This window comes from Cyphomyrmex costatus, unplaced genomic scaffold (genome assembly GCF_001594065.2).
Source record: "Cyphomyrmex costatus isolate MS0001 unplaced genomic scaffold, Ccosl1.0 scaffold75, whole genome shotgun sequence".
NCBI classification, from domain to species: domain Eukaryota; kingdom Metazoa; phylum Arthropoda; class Insecta; order Hymenoptera; family Formicidae; genus Cyphomyrmex; species Cyphomyrmex costatus.
This window is the reverse complement of record NW_017280322.1, coordinates 2,853,073-2,874,069: the sequence shown is the minus strand read 5'-3', so window position 1 is coordinate 2,874,069 and position 20,997 is coordinate 2,853,073. Positions and strand designations below refer to the sequence as shown.

At 33.2% G+C, this 20,997-nt stretch overlaps 1 protein-coding gene across 2 annotated transcripts; it reads left to right on the top strand.

The window, feature by feature from the left end:
- The first annotated feature begins 3,913 nt into the window (after nucleotides 1-3,913).
- On the top strand, nucleotides 3,914-19,684 carry LOC108780890 (Golgi integral membrane protein 4). 2 transcript variants are annotated; one of them, XM_018548721.1, is made up of 7 exons: nucleotides 3,914-3,941; nucleotides 13,792-13,974; nucleotides 14,377-14,852; nucleotides 15,120-15,248; nucleotides 17,958-18,391; nucleotides 18,857-18,972; nucleotides 19,053-19,684. In XM_018548721.1, exons 2-7 carry the CDS (start codon nucleotides 13,794-13,796, stop codon nucleotides 19,106-19,108), a joined length of 1,392 nt encoding a protein of 463 aa, XP_018404223.1. In that variant the 5' UTR covers nucleotides 3,914-3,941; nucleotides 13,792-13,793; the 3' UTR covers nucleotides 19,109-19,684. The 2 variants fall into 2 exon arrangements, with proteins under 2 accessions (XP_018404223.1, XP_018404221.1); XM_018548719.1 differs by having other exon boundaries at nucleotides 15,120-15,545.
- Nucleotides 19,685-20,997: the final 1,313 nt, after the last annotated feature.

The following is a 20,997-nucleotide window of genomic DNA, read 5'->3' as shown; positions in this document are numbered from 1 at the left end:
GGGGGGAGGGGGGAGAGACGGGGGGAGAGAGAGAGACGGAGAGAACGAGTGGTAGGAGGGAGGAATAAAAGTGCACGTCCGCTCTACGACGGGTTTCCTACTTCCGGCCGTTCGTTCGCCTCCTGGTGTCCCGTCGCACGCACTATTCACGTCGATGAGGACGATCCAATGTAACGTCCGCGCCCGCCGAAAACTTGAGGAGTCTCTCTCCTTGGCGCAGCGCGATGGCCAAGCTAGAGCCGATGGGCGGTGCAGCGAGAAAGAGAGAGACTAGACAGAGATAGAGGAAAGGAGGGACCAGCAGCGGGTGAGAGTGCGCTTTAGCTCTCTCTCTCGTACGCTTGCGATCACGCGCAGGTCCTACGAACCGACACGGTGCAATCGAGATCCCTGACTGAGCAGCCGTCGCCCGTGGAGCCTTGCCCCGCGAGGCGACAGGGCCGCCAACTGTCGTCGGCGTTCCAATTAAAAGTCCCTATCGCAGCGGTTCTCATTCTCCTCCTTCGCCTAAAGCTCGTTTCCAGAAGTTGATCTACAACTTTAATCTCGATGCAACTTAAAGCCACAGCACACTTTTGCGTAATGCGGTATAACGCATAAGTTCCATTTTATGAAATGGAAGGAAAGGTAGGATTGTGCGTGATTTTTTTTTGCATTATGCGGTATGCATTATATGCAAAAATCTGTTCTATAGCCTTTAATTTTTATCTTTTTCTAATTCTTATGTCCGTTTTCATCCAGCGTAGAGAGAGAGAGAGAGAATGTGTGTGTTTGATTTTATTATCTATTCAACTCCATTTTTTTAATTCTTAGAACTAAGAAAAATTAAATAGTTAATTGAACAAAGATTAACGTTAAACTATTATTGGTGAAAAGAGGTATAAAGACTAGAAAAAGTTAAAAGAGTAAATTAAACCACGCGCAAGATTAAATAAAATTAATCTTACACTTGTAAATTGTAATAATTTAATAAAAATAGATGTAGTTTTTATTACCTTTTATGGTTTTGTATAATATGCCGAATATACATTTGAATGAAACCTAGCTAATTGAGTCTACATTGCTAGAAATTGCTCCAAAATTTTGGGTGGAATTAAAATAAGGTTAATTAAAATAAGGTTATTAAATAATAAACAAATTTAAAAGTTTCACCGTAGGTTTTTAAAAATTACAAAATATAATAATTAATTTATAATTTATTATTTAAGATTTAGCAAATTAGCTTTTGTAACTAGACAATAAAATTACACGTTTATTTTTTCAGTTAAAATAACACATTTATAACTGAAAGAGAATATACACCATATAATTTTAGTTTCTTCATGTACAATCACTTTAAATTTGTAACTTCTTTTAGCGTTAAATTATTACTGAAAATAAAAACTAAGGCTTTCATTTTTTAATTTAAATATTTCGATAAATGCAGGATGTAGATTTTTGCATTTATGTTTATTGTGATATACTGAAACATTTGTAACATTTTTTCTATAACTACAAAGTGCGTCACCAAAATCCGGATAAATTTGAATTAAAATTCTCCGCTATATTGTGTCTCCACCAGAGGATATTGTTGATTTTCTGAGAAAGCATAATGCTTACTCTAATAAACAGTCATATTCTCAAAATGGCCACGGATGTTGAAATCAACTGCGGAGTATAATCAAAGAGCCGCCATCCCTGTCCCTGTTGTTGCTAGAACGAAATTTCCGACCAATGTTCACTAGTGCTAGGTGTCATGTCCAGTGAGGGTGATATCATGCCATCACATTTCTTTAAAAAAGGGGGAACTGTCGAAAAAAAGTGTATTTGCGCGTTCTAATGGATGTAGTGAAGCCGTGGATGGAAATATAGCGTCCGGAAGACCATGTTTTTCAACAGGACGGTGCACCGACTCATACGATTCATTTGATTCAAATTGGCTCTCAGACAATGTCGATGTGTTTTGGTCCAAGGAATTCTGGCCTCCCAACAGCCCAGATTTAAATCCTTTGGACTATACTACGTATGGAGCGTAGTTGAAAGGATCACTAACAAGTCTCCGCATCCTAATGTGACGTCATTAAGGACCGCTATTGAGACCAGCATTCGTCGACATGAACAGCGCTACATTACAGCGTGCGTGCTTCAGACCAAGAATAGAGACCATCATTCAAGCTAATGGGGGATATATCGAATAATTATGCTCTATATAGGGATCCCCCAAGTGCCACATAAAAGAATTTTTTGTAATATTTAATTTTTCATTGAAAACATTTTATTTAAAGAAATTGTTCGATTTGTCCGGATTTTGGTGACGCACCCTATAGTATTAAAAACGGCTAAATTTTATTTACTTAATTTTTTTTGTTCTAAAATCAATGGATAAGAACTGGTATACACATGTATGTATAATCTGTGTGTATAATGCTACTAATAGAAACTATATACTTAAAATTAAATAAAGTAATTGAATAAAGATATTGAAAATGTGCAATCTTTACATTTGATTTCATTCGTAAAAAGACTAATACTTATTTAAGACTGATTACCATGCCATATTTAGTAACGCGTAAAATTTTTGCAGGAGTTCCATATTATTGTGATACGATTTTATTTACTCGATTAAAAATAATTTTATTAAAAATTTAATACGTTAAACGAAAACAACATGATTTTTTTATGATACGAAGAAAAAGAATTATAAAATATTAAAGTAGGTATTAGATTTATTAAGTTATTCGGTACTGAAATATATATACATATATGTATTTGTAACAATTATTACATTGTAGGAAATTATAATGTTCATAATTAATGTTACTGTTAATTATGTAGTCTGCATTATAGGAAATGATGAAAATTAACCTAAACACAAACGACTCATCATACATAATAATAACATATTAAAGAGCAGAGAATAATTAAGTCATATATATTGTATAGCAAAGGATTAAACAATTTTATCGATTGAATTAATTGCTGAGTGTATAATATGTCCGTTTCTTCTAATTTTATTAAATTTTTAGAACTAAAAAAAGATAAGGAGTAGGTATGAACCTAGTTTAAAGTTAATTTATTGTACATATACATAAAAAAGTGGAATGAATACATCCATTTCTACCAATACAATTTTGATCTCGATTAAACCAATACTTTTCATCTTTTTTCTAGATATAAGAATTAGAAAAAGACAAAGAGTAAGTTAAACCAGAATTAAACTTAATTTACATTGGTAAAAACAGGCATAAGTTAAAAATTTAATCGAAATTGTCACAATTATAATTATATTTCGCAATCCTCAAAAACGTCCTCCGACACACGTCGGAATGAGAAGCACTGCAAAGCGTAGTGAAGTTGTCCGCTCGATCTCTCGTTCGTCGATAGATCGCATGTCCATTACGGCCATTCGTTCGTTGGCGCGTTGCCGCCGTCGCGGCAGCCAATCATCGCGCGTGCGGAATGCTTCCGCGCCGCGATTCCGCCCGCCTGCGCGCCACGCGAAAGCCACTCATGGAACGCTAAGCACCGCGAGGTCGCGTCATCGCGACCGTCGCTGACTCTCGCGAGTGAGTTGAATCGCCGGTGCGGCGTTCGCGCGATTCTCCTCGAAAGATCATCTCTCTCTCTCTCTCTCTCTCTCTCCTCCGGCCTTCTGTTTGTCTGCAACGCTCGCGATCCGCACCTATGCGAACGTGGTGCCGCGTCGCGCCGTCGCCGTCGCCGCCACTGCGTTCCGTGAGCACGGCTGCGTGGAACCGCTGCCGCCGCCACCGTCGGCAGTCACCGTTCGTACGCGCGTCGCGACGCACCGTCGCCATTTCGCCGAGCGGGACAGCGACGAGAACGACGACGACGACGAGGACGAGGACGAGGACGCTGGCGCGACGCTGACGCTGGCACGCGCACGGCGATGAAGGAGAGCTGAGCGCGGCTCGCCGTCGTACATACGCCGGGCACACGAGGTACGTGTTCTCCAGGCGCATCTTCCACGAGGCGACGCTCAGCGACGCTCCGGAGTGGATGTCAGTGCATGTAGGAATGTCTTTCTTTTTTTTTTTTTCTTTCCTTCGCCGCGTCCCGTCGTTCGCGTCATACCGATGATTGTGAGATCACCTAGCTCTTGTAAATGGAGTATACTTGGTGAACCACGGAATCGCGCGGATGTTTCTTTTACTCCACTGCACTGTGGAGACGCGGTCACGCTGGTGACGGTTGGAGGTTAACTTTTCCAAGCAAAATATTCGCGGAACTTCCTGAAACGCGATAATGTGTATGTGCTGGTCGTTAGAATTATTTCATACTACAGGTAGTGATTATTTCGAACAGCTGAATGCTTTTAATTTGAGTGATTTCTGGTATTAAGTTACTTGTTTTGAGTGTTGAAAATATAGCGTGCTTTTGTTATTTAGTGCTTTTATCGTTCAGAATATTTTTAATATTCGAAATGAAGTACAATAATTTGGTATTGGAAATTACTTACTTTTTCAAAATTAAAAGCGTTATTGTTGAGTGCTTTTAATACTCGAGTAACAAATAATAAAATAATTTCTATTATTTGGTATATTGATCAGGATTAATGTAGATTTCTGTAACGGTTGAAAGAATCTCCTTTCGCCATATGGCTTTACGATTACGACCTCATTTCTATTAATGAAGATTAAAGTCGATGTTTCTAGGAGAGACTCGCCATTCTTATCCCATAATCTTGTAAACGCGCGGAAAGGAACATTAGAAATCCCTGCATCGTACGTTACTCTATTGTTGCATTAATCTCGAAAGTTTATTTTTATGCACGTGTTTCCCGCGAAAGAATGTTTCATCTCACATTGTCTTAGGCCGGAATCAGACTACGGTATTGAAGATTGAGATTGAAAATTGAAAGGTTGAAATTCGGCCAATCAAAATAATAGGAGGTAAAATTCCTTTATTCTCATTGGTCAAATTTCAATTTTCAATCTTCAATCTTAATCTTCAATGCGCAGTTTGATTCTAGTCTTACATGATGTATAATAAGCCGCGTTTTTGTAGCAACTTTTTATAACCGTTTAAATTTAATGTACAGTTAGAGCTGTAATTATTTATGCCGTTTAATAGGAATTTAAAATTAATATTATTATTGGCGCAAAATTATTTATTACGCATTTAAATATGATGTGCGTATAACGATTTCCAGGAATTGTTTTCTTATTGGCTACTTTAGATTAATTCATCGCGTGATGTGAAATATTTATATATCTCTATTACGTATTTTTATATGTATTTAAAATTATAATATTTATCTAAAAACAGAAATAAAATAATATTTCAAAGTCATATATTTTTATTCCTCTGCAGTCAGTTGTTACCTACATCAAGATTGTGTCTCAAAATTAAAATTACGAAATATTAATGACTCGAAATATTCTAATAAAAAAAAATCTTTTTACCGCTCGATTTAGACTGTTTTTTCTTTACACTTTGCATTACAAATAAGGAGCGAAATCTAATTATTCTAATTGATTTTTTGAACACTTCGTTTCTTTATTTGTCTCATTTTAGCAAATGAATAAATATATATAGGTATATCCTTATTATAGTTATTATACATACATTAATAACTTTTTTAGATACATATAATTTTAGATCTCTATATAAAAATATCTTTTATATATCGTTATCGCAGCAAATGAGCGACAAATATATATAATTTTATATATTTCTCTAAAATTTTAACATATGGTATATCTAAAAAATTTATTAACGTTTATCTAAAACTAATATTTATCGTGTATTTATTTAGATACAGATTTTTATATAAATATGTTTACACTTTTTAAGTCTTAGGCCCGGTTGCCCCAACATTACTTGATTTTAAGCGAGACTTAAAACTATCTGTCTCGTATTAAAGCCGAAAGAGAGACAGAGACAGTTCAAGTCTCGCTTAAAACCGAAATCACGTTGGTGCAATCGGACCTTAGTGATTCAATCAAATTTTAATGTTGTATAACTTTTTTTAAAAAATCCAAAGAGATTAATGCGCTCGCGATTCGCACGTAAATAATAATTTAACTCCGCAAGTCTAATGCCGCCGGATCCGGATGACGGTTCTCCTTGCGGATGAAACGTCACTCGTGCGGTTCCACGTGTACGATAGGCGGCCGCGTCTCCCGCGAGTCGTAGGGACATTCTCGCATTCAGATTGCCGGTCTGTCGGTCCCGGGATCGACTGGAAGGTATGTACGTGACTTGTCTACGTGTCGCGTCGCCTCGCGCTAATGGTCGCGCGCTAATTAATCCGGGGACATAGAGATCTAATGGCAATCTACTCGACGAAGGAGTTCATCTTTATCGATTTGTCGAACCTATTCCATTTCAACAATATGTGCGATGATAAACACCGAATGGGATCTCAATATCGGGCAAATTTGGAACAAATCGGGCTTCATGTTGCGAAAGTCGCTATTGAATGCAAAGCACCACGTGCACGAAAAACATTGAGGCGATAATAAATACCAAATACATACAGAAAAATACATACTGTACACAAATAATTGTAATTCAATATTTTAAACGTTTAAATATTTGCAAACCTATCATAACTTTATTAGAAGCATCATTGAAAATATTCTTCCATGAATTTTATAATATTTTTCGAAAGGAAATATATTCTTAGGTAATATTTTTCGCAATGAAAAATTAATTATTTGCAGATTTTAATAGATCATTTAACATTATCATCAAGATGCGCAAACAGCATCAAAAATCGTTAAATTGTTAGTCAATTTAACTCGTGATATTATTGCGGTAGTTTATTAGTGTCTCGTTTCAAGTCTGAAAAAATTTCAGCGCGCAATGAAAATCTACATACGTAAACATAAATAATATTCATATACAATTATATAGAAACACTCAAGATTCAGCATATGTAAACATCAGTTTGAAATATATTCTTGTTTTGAGTACATATTCATAAATTTTTTTTAAATTCTTTGTTTTAGATAACCGTTACTTAAAAGAAAAAAATTAAATATCAAATAATTAATTTTCTTAGTGATTTTTTTCTATATATATATATATATATTTATTAATAACAAATAGTGAAAAAAGATTAATTCCTAATTCGATACTCTTACTGAATTATTATCATCGAGACAAATCGAGCAATCAAGCGAAAGAGTATATTTAATCGAATTTAAACTGTCATGAAAAAATGCATTTTAGCTGGAAAGCTGTTATCCCCAAACAAGATTTCTTAAACATAGAAAAAATCTTTATCTGAAAGTATTTGATTTTCCTTTTCTAGATAAAATATTAGACTAACTATATTTTAAAGAGAGAAAGAGAGAAAGAGAACTGAATTAATCTAGAGATAAACGCCAGACTAATCTCGAACTATCCACATTTTATCAAGTGCGAGATTGAGAGATTTAAATTAAATTTCTCTCTTGCCCTCGTATTCTCGGAATAGATTTATTTTTAGTTCTCGCGAACCAATCGTTATGAAACCGCATCAAACCATGATATGCCGTAGATATATAGACTTTAAAATAGTAATACTAAATAAATGAATATACAAACTACAATAAATAAATATACATACATACAGAAAAATACATACTGTATAATAATAATTACTTGTTTCAAAATTACTTATTTCATAAGTTCTCATGTATCCACAAATTTAACACAAGTTTATCACAAAAGCGTCCAATTTATTCAAAATAAATTCTGAAACCTAATAAGCTTAATACTTGAATCAAAATTATTGAATTAAAACAAATTTGATTTATTTATCAATAATAGTTATTATATGAAGTCGTTTAGGACATTAGCAATGGATCGTGACACGGCGATAACCAATAAATTCTTTAATATCTCTGATGAAGTCGTCTCTTTTAATTTTATAATATTTTTCAAAAGAAAGTAAATTCTTGTTTTGAGAACATAATAATATTTTTTTTAATTTGTGTAATAAGTATATTCATATTTTAAGATTATATTAAGAAGATATTTTTTGTTATAACAAACAATATTTAAATGGAAGAGATTAAATTGAGTAATCACTTTTCTTGGTAATAGAATGATATTTTTCTGTGTGCAATATGTATACATATATATTTTATGAAAATAATATCGCGACGTTCTTGCACGTATCTTTTTCGCCTTGTACGTATACTGAAAATAAAAGTCTAGGAAGAGGCTGGAGTAAAAGGGAAAAAGAAAATTAGTATAAAAAAATATGTATGCACAAGTATGCAGTATATGCGATGCAAATATTATAGACTTAATCTAAAAGTAATAATTCCGTACAAGGCGATTTTTAATTACACAGGTAAGAAATATTATTTCTCCGGAAGTGACGGAGGTGAAGGAGATAAACGACATAGAGACGTTGATTAAAAGCATGTGCGATGGAGACAAAACGATCCTTGTCGGTTATGCATACAAATGATTACGGCGATTATCAAAGTATTTTCTGAAATGACTACCGCAATAGTCGATGAATAAATGAATTGCCAGGAGAGACGCTCGTTTCTTTTTAAGAGAAGAATCATACTCTTATTTGTTATTGTTCACTGCTACATGATTTGAAAGAAAATACGAATATCTTGCCAACTGCAATTCTGCATAGTTAATTTGAAGTAAAAGCTGCATACGTATGTATCGATTTGCAATAATTGCAGAATTATGAGGATCTCAATTTCAACATCACGGATCTTATTTGTATTGCAATCAGTGAGAGCTGTAATATGTTTGGTTTTGTACTACAGAACAGGTAATTTCTCAACGCTACACATTCAGTCTAGCATTACAGTGTCAACAGTGGCAATAATGTCAACAATTCATTATGTAGATATGCAGAACGCACGTTTGCGATGCTTGCAATATCTCACGGTGTTTTTGCACCTGTCAGCTACGTATTTTAACGTAATCTATATGCATTTAGTTTATTGATTAATAAACAGTTATGTGGATTCTTCTGTCCGTTGGTCGTTCAATCGGATGTCAAGGCATATCACGGTAAATGTTACAAATTCAATCGGCCAACATTCGCGATACGTTTCTCACCCGGAACTAGATCCTGCGAAAATTATCTCAAATGACTCGAAGTTTTCTGCGTACATGTTCAAAGAGTACTATATATATATCGTTCCCGAGCCCGGCGTGGCGGAACGCCAGATACACATACGGGATCGAGTCCGTTTGCGAGCGAGCGTCACGTTTCCGCGCGAACGGTACACGTGCGCGTGAATGCATCGTCGTCCTCTTCTTCCTCTTCACTGCTGTCTTCTTCGTCGTTGTTTTCATCGTTCTCGACGATGCTGTTATTGCTGTGTTTACGAACAAAACAGGACTCGTATCGCGCGTGCTCCGAAATGTCAGTGAACTCGAATCCGGCTGCTAAGTAGCCAGCCCGCCACGTCTCTCCGCTTTGCCTCCCCGCGACCTTCTGCTCTACTCGGTGAAAAATCTCATTAATACTGGATCGGGAAAAAGAACGCAAAGCGCCGATGCGAGGGACAAATGGATCAAAGCAAATTGGAAGAGATGTATATATATCCATCAAAGGAGTTGATTCTATAATCCCCTTGGTATCAGCGATTAACAGAGTATCCAAATACTTTTTTAAAGTGTCTTTTGGCTATGTGAAGTTGGCCCCCCCACTATTGAAAATCTGAAAATGACCATTACCATTCGTTTGGTGGTCGTTTGGTGGTGTTTGGTAGTCCATTTCGGACGTTTGGTAGTCAAAGATATAATGAGAAATGTCAAAAAAAGTAGAACGCGCGTGAAGTTAGCCCCCCTATTTCTAAAACTCGGCTTTGCAGACTGCAAATGCAATAATAACCGTAAGCATTCGTTTGGTGGTCGCTTACTGACGTTTGGTAGTCCATTCCCGACGATTGGTAGTCGAAATTATAACCGGAAATATCAAAAAAATGATATACGCGCGTTAAGTTAGCCCCCCCCATTTTTAAAACTCGGCTTTGAAGAACGCAAATGCAATAATGGCTGTAAGCATTCGTTTGGTGGTCGCTTACTGACGTTTGGTAGTCCATTCCTGATGATTGGTAGTCGAAATTATAGGTGGAAATATCAAAAAAAGGATACATGCGTGTGTTAGCCCCCCCCATTTTTAAAACTCAGCTTTGCAGAATGCAAATGCAATAATGGCTGTAAGCATTTGTTTGGTGGTCGCTTACTGACGTTTGGTAGTTCATTCCGGACGTTTGGTAGTCAAAGTTATAATGAGAAATGTCAAAAAACGAAAAGACTTCCAAACGTCCGGAATGGACTACCAAACGTCAGTAAGCGACCACCAAACAAATGCTTACAGCCATTATTGCATTTGCAGTCTGCAAAGCCGAGTTTTTAAAATGGAGGGACTAACTTCACGCGCGTTCTTCTTTTTTTGACATTTCTCATTATATCTTTGACTACCAAACGTCCGGAATGGACTACCAAACACCACCAAACGACCACCAAACGAATGGTCATGGTCATTTTTAGATTTGCAATAGTGGGGGGGCCAACTTCACATAGCCGTGTCTTTTAAATTGACGTAACATATTATCTCGTTTGCAATTTATTATAGCAACTGTGCTTTTTACATTTATTATGAATGTATCAATGAAACGTATTGTTATATTATAAATTGAAGAGATTTTACGACAATGGGAAATTAAGTTGAAAAAAACTCCATTTAGCTTGCCTAATTAAGAAATCTAGAAGATGGAAATTTTAAAGCTTTAATATATTATTATAATTAAATGCTAAACACGCATAAAATTTAATCCTTAATAAGAACAGGACAGATTATAATTATTTTAAAATAAATCTTCAATTTTTCATTATAGCAATTTTTAATTGTTATCATGTTTTTTTCCTTTCTGAAAAGAAGGGAAATCAGAAATCCGACTAATGCTTGTTACCATCGATGTAATTTAATTTTAATTTGAAATAATTCTTTATTTAAATTTCAAAAATCTAGCTCTAAATTGCTAAGCAAATAATAAAAAGAAGATATGTCATATAAAGAGCATATGATTAATTCAATATATAAATAAATGGAAAGTTTCGACTTAACTAAGTCATCATCAGCCACGAAAAAATTCTTTTTTAAATTGTAATCTTAATCATATGCTCTTTATATAACCTACCTTCTTTTTATTTCTTTATCTATTTCTAGTTCTAAGAATTAGAAAAAGATGAAAAGTAAGTTGCACTAAAATTAGAATTTATTGATAAAAATGGATATAAAAGAGAAGAAAATATTTGAGCGATGTTCTTTCGTTTTCCCGGGGCAGAACAGCAGTAGGACGATACGGACGAAAAGGAACAAAAGTGAAAGTTAAATGATTCGTCGGACCAACGAGGCCAACGAGACTGTTTCGTAAATTACACAAATAATATTAGATATCTGTATATTCTCCTCATTTATTTTTCTATCTTCATCCAGTTTGTATAAACATATATCTTTCATATCTTTATTTAATAGATATCTATACATGGATTAGAACGGGAAATAATATTTGTAAGCAATTGGTGTGTCAATCTCTTCAGGGAGAAACTTTTCATGTACATCGAAAAGAATGATTTTACTGAAGTATCTAAAAATTTAACTAGATACAGGTCTGAATTAAATAGAACTCTCAAGTATAATATACAGTGATGAAAAAAGTTTTAATATTTTACCAGTTTGAGTGTTCTCCATAATTATTTTGATAGTCAAAATATGTAATATATAAGGTAAAATGTTGCGTATAATGGCGACAGCATACTGGAAACGACAAATCAAATTTGAGTCCACAAATTCATTCTTCTACTGTTTCATCTTATCTTATTACACAGAGATTTGCATCTAACTAAATCTTTAAATATACATCCGCAAAGTTGTCCTTTTCGTGTATAAATTAAAGAGAAAAACTAATTCCGTTGCTTGTTACATTTATAATCCTTTATTAAAATGATATCTTATAATAATATTTAATAATCGAAGTAAATAAACTATAATAACTTTTATGTTATGGTATATTTTATATTTTATATTCTCTATTTTATAATGTATATTATCATGCTGTCTATAATTACTGTATTTAAACCGATAAGGATTTTCTATTAATTTTAAATTGATTGGAATCTTGTTGGTGAGTTTTTATTTTAGAATTGTGACATGAAATTTTCACATATTATATTTCATTTATATTATTTACCAATTTATATTAGCTTTACAGAAATATTGGTTATATATGATCTTTTAATCGTTCGTTAACAATGTCATGTTTATGTATGAAGACTTGCAGAGTTAATATCAAAACACCAATTTATAGTTTTTCCAATAATTTATATGTTATCTACGATTGAGATAATTTGAAGTCTGGAGAGGACTCAATCTACTAGTCGAAACTAGTAACACTCATTAATTTTTAAGTAGTCTTTAAGTAAAATTAAGTAACTTTACGTACAATATTTATAATTATAAATTAACTAATTGTACGTTTAAGTTATGTAGGTATACAGTATATTCATTTGAATTTGACTTTTTTTCGCCCTTTTTGTTTTATGTTATGAATATTAGAGGAAAACGATAGATAGAAAATGATATTTTGATTGTTTTATTTGTTTTATTTTATAGTTTCAAGAGAGATATACATTTTTAAATAATTTTAAAATAAAACGAACTTAAAGGAAAATACACATCGTATTATCCTTGAAGAGATTGAAACAGAACATAGGGGTTACATAGTAATTACTTTCCCTCTTCTTGCCCCGCGAATTTATTTAGTGTTTTTGTTTACTTTTTAGGTCGTTGTCGCTTTTGGTATGTTTTATTATGGGATACAGTTCGAAAACTGATCTTCATACACGCGCCAAATTGTTAAGCATTTATTATATAAATATTATAATAACATATTTGTTAAACGTCTTTAAATACCATAATTTATTATGATAATATATTTGATAATTTTTTTCCGATGGGATTGTACGGGATACAAACGATCATAATTAAATTGCTAATTAATAACAAAAGAAGTAGCTTTAATTACATTCAAATAATAAACATGCTTTCATATTACATCCAATAATGATTTATCTCATTAATAATTACTTTAATGATATCCTTTATTTTTGTCGAATGTTGACAAATTTTTATTAGTTGTTGACTAATTGTTTTGGTGACATGTACCGAACTTGTGTTAGAAATTACATATATAGCAGCTGTTAAAAATTAAATTTATATTAGAAAAACACAACACAATAAATGATGATAATACGATATTAAAAACAAGCAACGAAATAAAAGGTGATAATATTTATTAAATTATTCTATAAATTTAAAAAAGAGAAACATTTCGACATTTGTTTTTTTAAAATATAACAAGCGTTACCTTTGTATTTATATGTTTAAATTTATATTACCATATTGTTTCTATAATCAATGTAGTTTCGTACAATCATACGATATATATTTGGCGAAATTTAATTATACATTCAAATATACTACATTTGATATCATTTAATTGATATGCGACTATAATAAGTTAGTAGCGTTACATTATATTTACATGATGCTAAAATGTACATATAATGCATGATTCTGGATACGGTCAACGTGATGCTACAAATGCTTTGAAGCGTTTCTTGATTGGTCAATTTGTAAAATTCTTTCTTCTGATTGGTCAATCAAACGCTTCAAAGCATTTATACCGAGACTTTGACCGCACCCTCTGTGGTTCAATGCATTGGAAGGATTCTGCTCATCAATGTAGCAATCTCGATTGTTTTTATAACTGATAATATTACAATGAATATATCTTTTTCTGTCAACAGTGATGAGCGGTTCGCGGCTTGGTAGAGGCCGAGGTGGCCGCCTGGCTTTGTACGGGGGCTGCGCAGTGGCGGTTATCTTGACGATGATCGTGTACCGCAACACCATCTCAGAGATGACCAGGCTTCAAGAAATGCAAGTACAATGCCTTCATCAGCAAGAATCTCTCGCTGCCCAACTACAAGGTAAGTTCAATAAAACGGAATATAAATAACTAAATGTTGTCAGGAGCTGAAACTAACGATTATAGATTTTATTTAAACTGTGAGGATTATCTAGTATATTGGCATATACTAGATAAGACTAAGTATTAGAAAAAAATAAAGAGTAAATTAAACTGATATTAAAATTAATCTACATTAGTAGAAATAGATACAAGTCATTCATATTTTAAAGAGTAAAAGATTGCGGAAAGTAAGATCTTAATATGAAAGTTTTATGATAGGATTGTACCATTTCCGATTTCAGCGAGTTTCACAAATTTGGACTCAATTTTTTATAGTCAATTGTGAATTATAGTCAATTAAATCCCTCTGACTTAACTACTCAACTGGACTTTTCAGTAACGTGATATACGATCTTTTCAGTAATATTTGAGTACAAAGTACGACTGGAGAAATCCCTGGCCGAAGAGAAGAGCTCGAACGCCGCGGTGAAACAAGAGCTACAGCAACGCGCGTCACGAGAGAAATCCCTGCGTGACAAGGACAGCATAGAAGCGATGCAGAGGTTTAATTCGCTTCAGCAGACCTATAAGCTCTTGCAGACCGAGCATCAGGACTTGCAGGAGGAATGTAAGAAGCGCGAGAAGCAGACGCTGGACGAAACTAATAGGCTGGAATCAACGCTGCAGGACTTGCGCGCTCGTATTCGGCAAGCTCAAGAGGACAAGTTCAAGGCTCTGGAAAACTTGAAGACTAAGTACCTAGAAATAATTGACGAGAAGACTAGCCTGCAACAAAAGTACAACGATCTGATAAAAAATAGAGACAATACCGGTAGTACCGTCGATCATCTCAGAAAGGAGATCTTCCAGCTTAGACGCGAATTAGAGAGCGCTAAGGTACATCACTCTTTTTCTAAAAGCATAATTTAATATTAAATTTAATTATAAAGAGAAAGAATGTAACTTAAAAATAAAATGCGTAATAATTATATTTATTTTATACGTAGTATAATTACTACTTGTGTCTTATAGAAGATTAAACATACGCTTGTTTACTGAGCAAGTACCGATTTCTATGTTTTCTTTTATATATTCAAAATTGCACGAAAAGAATTAAGACAATTATATAAAAATATGCAAAAGTTGTGATCTTATGCATTCCAGAATTTTTATGCTAGAAGTACTCCTCCTAGTTCAGTGTTAGTGACTCCTCGAGCGTCAGTGTCGCAATCGGCGCTACCGAAGGAAGACTCACAACCGATCCCGGCACCGCAACAGCAACAGCAACAACAGGTAAGTGCGCCACGGCCACCATACGTGTCTTATGACCGTCGCACTGTCGGAAGAACGACTCCGTCGGTGGAAAAGATGAATCGAAACGACGACGCCAACGAGCCAGCCAACAGTATTAGATTCGTTCAGAAGAATGGCAACATCGTCCCAGCTGGTCCTAACGAAGTGAAAGAGATCGGCGAACAGCGCGAACCCTCAGCTAACGATCTAGAGCAAAAGCAACAGAAAGAAGTTGTCAAACGTCCGAATGTTATAAACGAAGAGAAGAATGACTTCGATGAAGAAGAAAGAAAACAGGTAATGTCGCCACCGCTTAATCGAAACGACGACAATCCAAGGAATGATAACGCTTCAGCGGTGCCTGGTTCGCAAGCCGAGCAACCGTTGGTACAATCTGACATCGAGCGAACTACAGTCGCGTCTGGTCGATCGAATCATGTCAGAGATCATGCAGGGGATGACGAGCTGCAGGCTCTGCAGGAGAGAATAGATGGGATATTTAATCGTGATGTGCCCCATAACGGAATTCGTTAGATTTTAATTTAACTCATTATCATGTATTTACAACCGGATTATCTTCAGCTTGTCAGGAACGGTCGTACAATTTGAATCATATTATTTCAATCTTAACCCGTAAATTACATGAAAGATTAATTTTTTATTATGTAAGAATTATATATAGAAATTATCTTGATTATAAAATTACAAGTTGTTAATGAGAACCATTATTTAATTTATAAAATAAACCTTAATTATATATCTCATCACATTAATATTAATTAATAACAAATAACAATTAATATTAATTATTTATTAAAAAAGATTTTTACGTGATTACTTATGGATGATAGGGAAGATCTAATCAATTATTTAAATTAGAGTTACTATCATTTTATTCGCAAATAAAAGAATTTCTCATATGCAGTATATATATATATTGTATATAAAATACATTTATTTTCGAACTAGTTGCTTCTTTCTAACAATTCTGTATTTTTGGAGTAAATATTACTGCTATCATGAATATGGGATTAGATTGTTAAAACGTTTTTCTATTTTTCCATTTATACTTTCTCGAAATATATTTTTATTGTAATCTTTCTTTCTCTCCTTTTTTAATACTGCCTTGTATCACACGCATATTTGATAACACAGATTTGATCACACTACGCTTAATAAATAATATATATAGCCAATGCAATAGTCTTATATGCATGTAATGAAGCAAAATTATTTATTGTTTGGAGTCATCTTATTTTTTTTTCTTTAAATGTATTACTTATGATTAGAATAATTCTTTTTGTAAACTGCATATCAACATATTTCAATAAATATAATATAAGATGAATTATTCTATCTATATGTAATAAACAAATATGCTGGATATTTGCTTAATTACTATTTTATGATTTTTGAAAAATACATTTGACTGTTAGTGGATGCAATCTGCAATTTTTATAGTGGTTTTAAGAGATTGTTTTAGAGTTGAAAATGATATATTTATATTACTTATAAAACTTTATTTTTAATAGCATTTATATATTATTTATTGCAGACTATTCATAATACTTATACTATTCAATATATATAAAATATATATTTGTTGATGCTCTTTGTGTATTATTCATTAATATTAATACGGAACCTATTGACGTTATACATGGACTGATTAAATTTTGATTCCTGGAAATCCTCGTAAAATTGTTTAACAGTAAATGTTATTAATGACTAATTAATATTTTTAATAAATACTTTATTAAAGAATCTCTAAAGTACAAAAACGTTATAATTTTACAGATATCTTTAGACATTTTTCGATTATTGTACTATTTATGCTATTATGTAGACGTTTATCTCGTTGTATAATCCAAATGTTATTGGATAAATGTTAGCATTGATAGATGTTTAAAACATATAAATTTTATTTGTGTATATAATCTTTTCGATCGACTTTTCATCTTCTTTATCGAGCTCACTTTTGTTATTGGATATAAGATTTCATGTATATGCGTAAAATGGCTCGAGCCATACTAAATGTGCCTGTAAATCTGTGTTCCACGATGCATTAATAAATTGTTATTACGTTTATCCGCTTGTATTTTTATTGGCAACCTCATAATAACCTAGCTGCTACTAGCTTCTGCATCGCGCTTTTACTGTGTTGCCGTCGCTAATTAATTTATGTTCGAGGTTATTGCCTTTAGCTACGCTAAATAATTGCTTTAGAATTTATCGAACTATCAGAAAAGTTGTTTTTATTTATGTAGTGTAGCTCTTCTTCTCTCTCTTTGGGGATTACTAATTAATATAACTCCCAAGTAGAGTTTTTTCACTGTCGAATCACTGCATTAAGCACTGCATTTACAGCTCTTTTGTAGTTTGTAACTATTAGATAATTATTTATTTGATGCAAAAATACTTTTTATACAACTATGCTATGGAAGATTTAAGTATTAAGATTGTTAATGATTTATCGATGCATAATGTCAGGATAATTTACGCCGAACTAATAAAACGGAAAATAGAAAAATATGCGCAATTCCTCGGCATATTTCGAGAAAAGACAATTATTGTTACAACCGGTTCTATTATAACATTATGTAATTACAAGCATTGAATAAGTAAGACGTCATAACAACAAGTAGTTCCCGTCTGTCAACGCCGAACAACTGTATTATCTCGTATGTAATTGTATGAAACTTTTTTCAGATGGTGAGTTCACGAAAAGCGGAGAACACTACTGTAGCGAACAACGCCAATCTGATATCACCATCTCTCATTGACAAGCCCGCGCCGTTACCGGCCAGACTGCTGTCGAAGGTCAAGGTGCCGCTTGGTGTATTGCCAATACCGGAAATCATTGAACAGAAGGTCGTCGATGACATGGATGAGAAGAAGCGTCAGGAGGAGATCCGGGAGGATGCAGCGGCGGTTCGTAATAATTTACAACCGCCGCCAAAACTCGCGGTTGACAAGGAAGAAAAGGAGCCAGTAGTCGAAGCTGGCAACTTGGATCCACCGTTTGTTGTGAATCCTCCCGTGCGACACGTTGGCGAACAGCTTGACAGGAGAGCAAAAGAGTCTTGGTTGAGGGTCGGACCTGGGGTACAAGAGGTCGGCGAAGAACTCAATCGAATTCCTGGGTGAGCCTCAATATTTTTAATCGATTAAATAATATAGTAAATATAAAAGGTATTCAGGGGAGATTTTTCTAAAATAGCTTTATTTAGAAATAAATATTAGTAGAAATAAATATATTATAATTATAGTAATTTAGTAATAATGAATACACCTTCTATCCTAATATAGACAAAATAGTTTCGTAAAAATAACCGTGTTCATGATCTATTTTTTTCTTCATTAATAAATTACTAATTAATTTTTATTTTCTGAAAATAAGATTTTTTATAAAGATATCTTCTCTATACGAATACTTTTTGCGCTTACTATATAATAAACATTGTATCCTTGCGATATCAATATGTATAAAATATTTAGAATATGTAACTTCATATACAAATAATTTTCTAATTTATTTCAATTTTTCTAAAAAATATTCAGAGAATTTCAATGAATTTATTATATAATATTATATTCTTTGAATTTAGATTAGATGATGGGCAAGCCAACGGTGGTGACGATCAGTATGATGGTGCCGATTATGACAAAGAGTCGCAGCAAAAGAACGATATCCATCTGGCGGTGGGCGAGGACGAGGGGGAAGGTAACTTGAGACCGATCGAATCGATCCGACCGCGCAATTGATGTCGCGACTGCAAAATTATTCTCGTATCTGAATTTCAGACGAAGGCGACATGCTCGACTATCCGCATAATTTGAAGCAAGGAAAGCGGGAATAAAATCAGCGCCATCGTGCAAATGTTTTTTAACGTGACTTGCAGCTGGGTGACACAGGAGGAAATCGGCTGAAAAATAGTCAAACGATTTAATCTGACCTGACCTGGTTGATATTCATGATCATTCGGGTTTAATCAGCGAAAAATACTTATTGTGTATTATAATTTATACAAATCATTTGACGTATGTGTGAGATGTTTTACGAGAAGGGATAGCTAGAAATTCAATCCATCTTTCATACGAAAGCTCTTGTACAAGGATTTTAGCTAAATATCGATATATGATAGTATATACACGGTACAAATATCGTCAAATGTATCCGCGCGTTCGACGGAAACTTAGGCGGTTCCGGTAACTTCGGAAGGTTCAGATTGAACTATTATAATGTATACTTTCAAAGAAGGAAAAAAGATAGACTGTATTTTTCTAGATTAAGATCTACCGTGCACGAATCGAGTGACTTAATCGCGTTTATTACTTGAAACACTCGTAACTTTGTTACAAATGCGTTAAGTTGGATTTAGATTGCACTAGCAGAATTAACTTTATAACGCAATGCGACACGAAAATATCTCAGAAACCATTTAGTATTCATGCATTAAAATTAATTCACGTTGCAATGATAAAATTTATTATAAGTTACGGAAACTAATTATATTACTTTTTTTATATTTATAATCACACGATAATTTATATATAAGTTACGCATAGAAAGTTAAATGTAATAGTTACATGATAATGTCAGTCTTTTGTTACATTTGTAAATTTAAAATTTATAAATGCAAAAAAAGGTTTGGATAATTTCTTCCAATTCTCTTCTCTGTTGCGTTAAAAAAATTTTGTTATAAATGACTTGCATCACACAGTAGAATTTTTATATAATATATAAAGTTACTCTTCTGTTGCAATCTGAACCTCTTACGATATCGTTATTATGATGACAATTAATTTTATCAATTATTTTGCTAAGACAGCTTATGTTAATTAAATTATTTTAGTTTTGTTTTCTTTTTTACCGGTGCCTGTTATCGCTAATAATCATAAATTTTATTTGCTTTTAATGAAATTGAAAAATAGTCATATTATCTTGTTAACATTTACAGAAATTGTTTAATAGCGGATTGGAAAATCGATCGATAGAAAGATATTTTTTACATGGTCTTATTTATTCTATCCTTGCCAAAAATCTAAAGAATTATGACTTGAATTGATCAAGTACTAAAAACTTAACTGGGAATGAATTATTAATAAAATAAACTTATTAAACAGATGTGAGCGTAAGATAATGTTTTGTTATAGTCTAAATTTTTAGTTATATATATATATATATATACATATACAGAGATGATAAATGTACATAACGTTCTTTTCGTAATAAAAGCGATTGGAAAACAAATTTTTGTTGGTTTTTTCTGACTTTTTAAAGGACTTTTTTACGAATTAATAATGTCTGGACAAACCTCTACTGTTTTTAACAATAAATTGAAACTCGTTTCGAGCAATATGATAATATAATAGATTATCAACGGAATCGATAACTCAAGATTGCATTATTAAGGTTTAAAGTTTAAACATAGTTACGTACATTTCCGCTGTCGACGAGAGATGCGCGTTTACTGCTTTTTCACGGTTCAAGTCGAAGCTTTAGGTTAAAAAGAAGAAGATATTTACTTGTTGATCGAATAAATATTATTTCGTCATCTGTTGACGATGCATTTGCTATTTGAGGACTGTTTTTTGAAGCAGCTTTTTTCAAAATATAACTTTGCAAAAAATGCGTGAATCAAAATAATCTCTTAATTTTAGAAATTAATAAGTATATTATTTATAGATGCACGTTAAAAGTTTGAAAACTTAAAATATATTATAAATGCATAGAATGTGCTACGTA